The sequence below is a fragment of the Gossypium hirsutum genome, chromosome D09, assembly GCF_007990345.1.
Source record: "Gossypium hirsutum isolate 1008001.06 chromosome D09, Gossypium_hirsutum_v2.1, whole genome shotgun sequence".
Taxonomy (NCBI): Eukaryota; Viridiplantae; Streptophyta; class Magnoliopsida; order Malvales; family Malvaceae; genus Gossypium; species Gossypium hirsutum.
The window spans coordinates 46,025,130-46,032,584 of record NC_053445.1 but is presented as its reverse complement, the minus strand read 5'-3'; the positions used below and the strand labels follow the sequence as shown (position 1 = coordinate 46,032,584).

At 33.8% G+C, this 7,455-nt stretch overlaps 1 protein-coding gene across 1 annotated transcript; it reads right to left on the bottom strand.

Annotated features, from left to right (window-relative positions):
- Positions 1–6,267: 6,267 nt before the first annotated feature.
- LOC107892861 (zinc finger protein ZAT11) lies at positions 6,268–7,005 on the bottom strand. The gene has a single exon (XM_016817895.2). It carries the CDS (start codon positions 6,877–6,879, stop codon positions 6,376–6,378), a length of 504 nt encoding a protein of 167 aa, XP_016673384.2. The 5' UTR covers positions 6,880–7,005; the 3' UTR covers positions 6,268–6,375.
- Positions 7,006–7,455: the final 450 nt, after the last annotated feature.

Below are 7,455 nucleotides of genomic sequence, written 5' to 3'. Positions count from 1 at the left end.
TTTCCATCGTCTTTATGTTCAGACTTTTAACAGAACCCACCTCTTGTTAAAATCAACATAATTTTAACGAGATTGAATAAAAGAATAACTAACAATAAATATATTATATGCAAAATAATTGTAATATATAGCCTACACTCAAGAGATAATCAAAATTAAAAAATCATATTTTTTACAAAATGTGAGAATAATTTTTTACCTATATTATAGATGTGCCATAATCTAATTTAGTTTATGACTTAAGTTAAACAGTTTTGAAATTAAACCCTAAGTTAAAAACTTGCTGCTTGAATACAAAATAATGGGTATTTTTTTTTTCGTATTACATCACTCAACTTTTATTATTAAAATTAAGACCCTTATGTTAATTCCATTCAATAAATCTTATGAAAAATGTTAGTTCAAAATATATATATGTCACTTAACTCGAAATTACAAACTTATTTGTTTTTTTTTTAAATAATCACATTAAAATTATATTTGGTGTTGAATATTATATGTCGAATTGTAAATTAAATTCATCGATCAATTTGATTGAATCGAAAATTAATTAACTTAGACAAACCGTTTAAAATCGAATCGAAATTGGTTCAAAACTGGATTTATTAAATTCTTTAGTAATTAAAACTATTTTTATCCCAATTCTCAAAACACCTAAAAAAACCAATGACCCAACATGAATGAGAATAATTAAAAGTTAAAAATTAAAATTGATGGGTAAATGAAAATTCTCAAACTTTAATTTATTATATTTATTTATTAGACAATATTTCCGGAGACGTGCACTTCTCACAAAATGAAATATTTGAATACTAATATAATTATTGGGAGTGAAAGAATGAACGACGCATACGATGGCCACGACTAATTAGAAGAAGCCCATGAAAGAAGCTCACACCAAAGAAACATCCTTCGCTTTTAAGCTCAAGAAGAACTTGGGCACCCACTAGCGCACCTCCTGAGTCTCTTATAAAAGCATGACACCTGGCACCCCTAAAGCTCCCAATAGGAGGTTGTCACCAAATACCAAGCATCCTTACCATTTGTAACCATGTCTGTCCTCCAAGTACTCTCTTTATTTTTCAAACTTTGGTCACATCTCTGACTTAAGTGTTCAAGTGTGCACCAAAAATAAAACCTCCGATGCCTTCTTGTAGGTCTTAAGAATTAGGAGTTCGAGGAGTCTACACAAAAACTACAGGACAAACGCTCCATTATACCACAACCTCATGCGCAGATAACCTTAGAACCATAAACCACGACACCCTCACATCCCAAGAGGAGTTTGAGGAGTCGAAACGCCCCCAAGTTCTCCATCCTCGAGGAGTCTGCATAACTCGCCATCACTCGCCTCTCCCACACTTTCAAGGTGCGCCTCCCTTGGGTACTATGGGAGCCATCAACCTTCCACCAAGGAGCTCGAGGAATCTGAGGAGTTCGCAAGTCCCTTCAGGTCCTCTCTCAAGCTCCCTTGGCACCCTAGATGGTCCTTAAGCCTTTGCCGCTCCATCTTCAACTCACCCGAAGTACCTTTCTTCTTCATATGTATAATATATATAGATATGCATTCATTTCCTTATTGGCTGATAGCCTTCCTGTCTCCTTTTTGTACGAGGTTTATGATGTATGAAGCAGATAACAACTTGATGAATTAATTAATGTATGATTTGAGAATGTACGAATCCAATCAATCCTTTATTATTTGCTTTGTTTTTGTTTATGATGACTATTATGTTGACTAGAAATGCCCCTTTGGCGCCCTTTGGGTCCATACATTCTCTCACAAACAACATCATATTTACCAAGTTTTAGTGATCGTTCACAGCGTGGCAGCTCGCCATTTGTGACATTTTCAGTTCCGTAAGCATAGCATAATGCTCACGTGCATTTCATTTCCGTCTTCTAAAAAGCACCCAATTTCTTTTAATGCCATAGAAGGCCAAGCTTTGCAGTTTTAATCTCATATAATATCATTAAAATGTTGACTGATAGAAAATCCTTGGTATAAGCTACGCATATAAATACAAGCTCTGAGGTTTCTTTAGTTTGACCAGCCAAAAATTATAGTTCTTGATCATCTAGCTTTGGTCTTAAAACCCCACAAATTTTTGTTCGCAAGAGATGAAGAGACGGTGAGTTTTGAGTCCATAATGGACATGACTGTCTAATGTTGTTGTCTGGAGGCCTAGAAACCAAGCTAAAATCAAACCATTTGGTCCATCATAATGATGTTTTCGAGTGTAAAACTTGACACCGTCAATTCTCATCCTAAAAGAGATTTCTCTCAACTCTAAATGCAATCCGATTCTGTAAACTAATCATATAGCGAGACTCATGTCAAGTCCCTCCTCCATTTTGTAAGCTTCTCCAGCCACAAGGAAGAACAATTTCTTTCAGATACAGAAACTTTATCTAATTTTCAACTCAACTGCTAAACCCATAAATGCCATTAGTAGTGTGAACCACGTGCTTCCATTTGGCTCCTCTTTTGGTTTCCTTACCATTACAATGTTGATCCCCTCAAGGCCTCAACTAACATATATATTTCTATATACAATTGTTTGTAATATGTGATGCTTTTTTATATAATTCTTAATCTCTAAAGGATATTATATATTTTAAACTAAGTTGAATATCTGATAATCAAAATGAGAGTAAAATTGACTTATAATCCAGTTTTTGTAGGAATTTATTTCTATCCGCAACTTCTAAAAGTCACTCTTATGATTCATTAACTTTTTTAAATATGTTAAAAATTTAACTAGGCACTTATCGATCCACGTGACATGACATATACATATAATCAATATATGTATAAGATAAAAAAATTCGAAAAAAATCAATACAATCAATTTAAAAATAAAAAAAATAATGATAACATTATTTAGTAGAATTCGAAACTATTTAATTATTATACTATTTAGAAGTGTTAAAAATATAAAATTAATTAAATACTGATAGAAAAAAATCAAAATTTCAAATATTTAACTAATATTTTTCAATTAAAAGTCTTCTAAATAATGCTTATTTATAAATTAATTAAATATTTGTACATAATTCTTTTTCGTAAATGTTAACAAATTTATAAAAGTTATTATTTTTATATATTATCTTTATCTTAACTTGAAAACAATGTATATTTTAAAGACCAAAGCTAGATAATCAAGAAGTAATGTTTTAGGTTGGTAACTAAGAAACCTTAGAGCTTGTATTTATATGCCTAATTTGTACCCAGGATCTTCTCATTTGACAGGTTTTATTAGACGAAATAACAAAAAATAAAATTACAAAGCTTGGGTTTACAGCATGAAAAGAAATTTGGGTGCTTTTTTTAGCAATGGGAAATGAAATGAACGTAAGCAATAGGCTATGCTTACGCAAATGGCGAGCTGCTATGGCTGTGAACCATCACTGAAGCTTCGGAAATATGATTTTGTTTGTAAGAAAATGCATGGACCCCAAATGGGCATTTCTAGTCTACATCAACTAGACCTGTCCATGGTCCGGGCCGGGCCCACAAAAAATTTCAGTCAGTTTACTAGGCCCGGGCCCGGCCCGGCCCAAAATATGGGCCTGAGATTTTGCCTAAGCCCGGTCCAAAAAAAAATATGGGGCCCAACCCGGCCCAGTCCGTTTTTAATTAAAATTAAAATTAGTTTTTTTAATAAAATTAAAACTAATTGTTATTAAAATTAATTGTTAGTAAAATTATCAAATTATTAATTGTTAATTGTATTAATTGTTGTAATAAAATCTAACATTTGATTAGTACATTTATCAAATTATTAATTGTATTAATTGTTGTAATAAAATCTAACATTTGATTAGTAAAACAAACTTGATGTTTTATTATTATTATTTTGTAACACTAGTCAAGGAAATGAAAGTAAATAAAATTAAAATAAAAAACTATTATATTTTAAAAATAAAAAATATATATTTAATATTTTTCGGGCCGGGTCGGGGCCAAAAAATCTTGCCCGAGGCCCGGCCAATTTTTTAAACGGGCCTAAATTTTTACTCAAACCCTCTCATATTTCGGGCGGGCCGTCGGGCCGGGCGGCAGGTCTAACATCAACCAAAGCTAAATAATTAAGAAAGATTTGGTTGGATTCCAACTTTCCTTTTTTTTCTTAGATCATATATTAATTACTTTATCAATTTCTAATAATAAAACCATGACCTTTGTCTGCTTCGTACATGTACATGATAAACCTCGTACAAAAAGGAGACAGGAAGGCTAGCAACAAATAAATAAATTAATGCATATATATATATATACACACACGAAAAGGAAAGCTTCAGCTTTCACGGCGGCGTGGGATGTTTCAGATTTTCAGGGCTGAAAATTGGGTATTCAATATTCTTCCGGGCCATAGGTGACCTAATTTCTTATTTCACTATATCATTAGAGGTGAAGTTAGAAAATTTTTTAGAGATCGAAATTAAATTATATATTTTTACGATAGCAAAAATATAATTTTACCATTTTAATATCTATATTTTTATAATTTTTAAAGAATTAAATTAAAATTTTATCATTTTAAAGAGGAGTTAAAAGTACAATTTTACCTTTATTAATTTAAATTTTTATAATTTTAAAGAGGGCTAAATGAAATTTTTTGGGGTCGAGCCTGCCAATCCCGACTACCCCTACTTTTATATGTATACATATATTAAGTACAATTGTGATTTAAACTTAAGCTATAACCTAAGAATATGAATATTCAACCAATAAACTAGGTCTTATATATTAATAGATTGTCAATAAGCTAACGAGTCACTATCGGACTCTGATTTTCTGAAACGCAAAAAGGTCTTGTGGGAACTTGGTAAAAAATTGAGTCTTTTAAGCCATAAGGAATGAGGAAGAGGTCGTTAAGGAGCTGATGCAGATTGAATATAGATTGTTAAGGGGATGATAAAGGGAGTTCCTTTGTTTTATGATTGTCGTTCTTGTTGTGCTGTGTTTTAGGTGATGACACTCGATATGTTGTACTATTTGGTGTTTGGATATTTCAATTGGATTTGGAGGCAAGTTTTTGTTTTATTATCGTTTTCCTAAGGTGGGGATATTTTTTCATGGCTGGTGGTGCTATGATCTTTGTATGGACACTGATCTCTTGTTGGTTTTGTTGGGCGAGGTGTTTGGTGGTTTCTACTTGGCGAGATTATTGGATTTGATATGCTTTGAGTCGTACAATTTTGGAGTTTCTTGTAGGCACTTGTATGTTTTGTTTGCGGCTTTGAAAGGGTGATTTTCGCTCTTGAACTGATTGTTAATTAATTTTTTGCTGGTGTTGGTGATCTTTTTTATGTGTTAGGAGGGTGGCGCATTCTGTTTTTTGAGAAGTTGTAAATGTTTGGATTTACTATTTTGTTGTTGATGTGTGTTTTGTAGGTGTCTTTAGGCATGTTGTATTGTCTTTAGTTCTCCTTTTATGGGATTTAAAAATATTTTATTGACTAGTATATTTGTAATGCATATTTTTATAACTTGAAATAAAGAATAAATGCATGCTTTATTTGTAAAAAGAAACTAAATAAACTTGCACAAAAGTGAAATTATTATTATTTAACTCTAAATAAAGGAAAAAAATGCATTATCTATTTTTTTAAAAGAAACTAGACAAAATTGCACAAATTACTTGTCTTAAAAGACTTTGAAAGAAGCAAGCCATAGTGAAGAGACCAAAGTTCAGCTATTGTATTGATAGTATGACCAGGAAACCTATGCAATTCAATGATCTATTTACCCAAATGGTCATGGCCAGCACCCGCACTCCTAAGATTACAAATGGCTGAGCCATCCTTATGGAGCTTAAAAAATCCAGGAGAGGGAGGAACCTGTTTGACTTGGACGAGGGAAGGAGAGCCGGTGTGTTTCCCACTGCTCGAAAGGGAAAGAATTGGGAGGCTAGCAATTTGGGAAAATTACTTGGGTTTGGAGTGTTTCCAAAAATGATATTTGTTGCCTCGGATGAAGTGAATAAAGACAATACTCCAAGGGGTGTTGTGATGTTTAATTTAGCAGGGAGCTTTGAAAGCATATTAGTCTTGAGCCAATCCGTGAATGGGAGTGAAGAGGGAATGCTAAGCTTTTTGCCATTGGCTTAAGAGTGAAGGAGCATTCTCGCAGTAAGTGCTTTGTGGGAAGAATTATGTTGAGTTACTTTTGGTTCTATTCAACTTCATTAAAATTATGTTGATTTAAACAAGCGGTATGTTTTGTTGGAAACTGGAACATAAATTGATGGGAAGAAATGAATGAATATTATTAAAAGATTAGATTAGATCTACGAACAAATGAAAACAAATTAAAGAATAGAACACAAAAGAAGAAGAAGAAAAAGCATTTGAATGGATGGTATTGTATCAAATGCAAAGATCAACCTTGGGAGCCTTGTTCCCAAATAGAACTTGCAAATCGTTCTCCAAAGGAGTCAAATTCAAGTCCAAGCAAACAACCCTCCGACTGCTATTCGATCTCTTCAACACCGGTACTGTCGGGACAAGCGGAAACGGCGAGAAGCTTTCGTTCATGGCAGCTCGATGCCTCCTCCTATGGCCACCCAAAGCTTGCCCCATTGAAAACTCTTGGCCGCAAATGGAGCACTCATGAGTCTTAGGCTTGGTTGATAAACTAAGGAATTGTGTTGTTTCATTTGGTTTGTCCCCCATTAGTTTGGGTCTCTTGTGGCTAGCCCGGTGACCTCCCAATGCTTGGAAGGATGGGAAGCAACGGTGACAAGTTTTGCACTCGAAAACCTCGCTCACCGAATGCTCCTTAGGCTTGGTTTGGAGGCCCTGAGATAGCAGCATTAGAGATTTAGCAATGTCAAACCCCTGAATCTCTACACTTTCTCTTTCTCTTTTCATTGCTTAGCTGACAGGTATAACTCACAGATCTGATTACTATGAAACCTGGGTTTTATTTTGATGTGAATGGTGACAAGCATCGCTCATGTTTGAGTTTTATATAGAGGAGGAACCAACTCTCACCTCTCAATGCTCACAGCGGAGAAGTTTGACTAATAAATAGACTATTCAAAAAGACAATACTCCCATTTGTCTGCGGAGTCAACAAAGCGGAAACATGAGTTTTGGAATGAAACCCACGCGTCTTGTGTTGTAATAATTAAATAAAATACCTCTAGATTTAGTCAAACGTGAGGAGGGTGCTTTTGCATTTTGCGGTCACGAGCGGCGAGCTATAATGGCTATACCAGTGACTGTTGATGAAGCTTCCGCTACTTTTTGTTCTCCAACATCTCATGCTGTTGCAACAAAATTTTACTACATTTATACAAGCAATCAACATCATTTAAACCGACACAATTAACGATTCTTCGAGACCCTTAGATAAACTTTAAAGATACCAAATGGCATGCATATATCTACATGATATGCAATTTGTTTTGATATTTTTAATCACATTCCTTCCCTTTGGTGTAT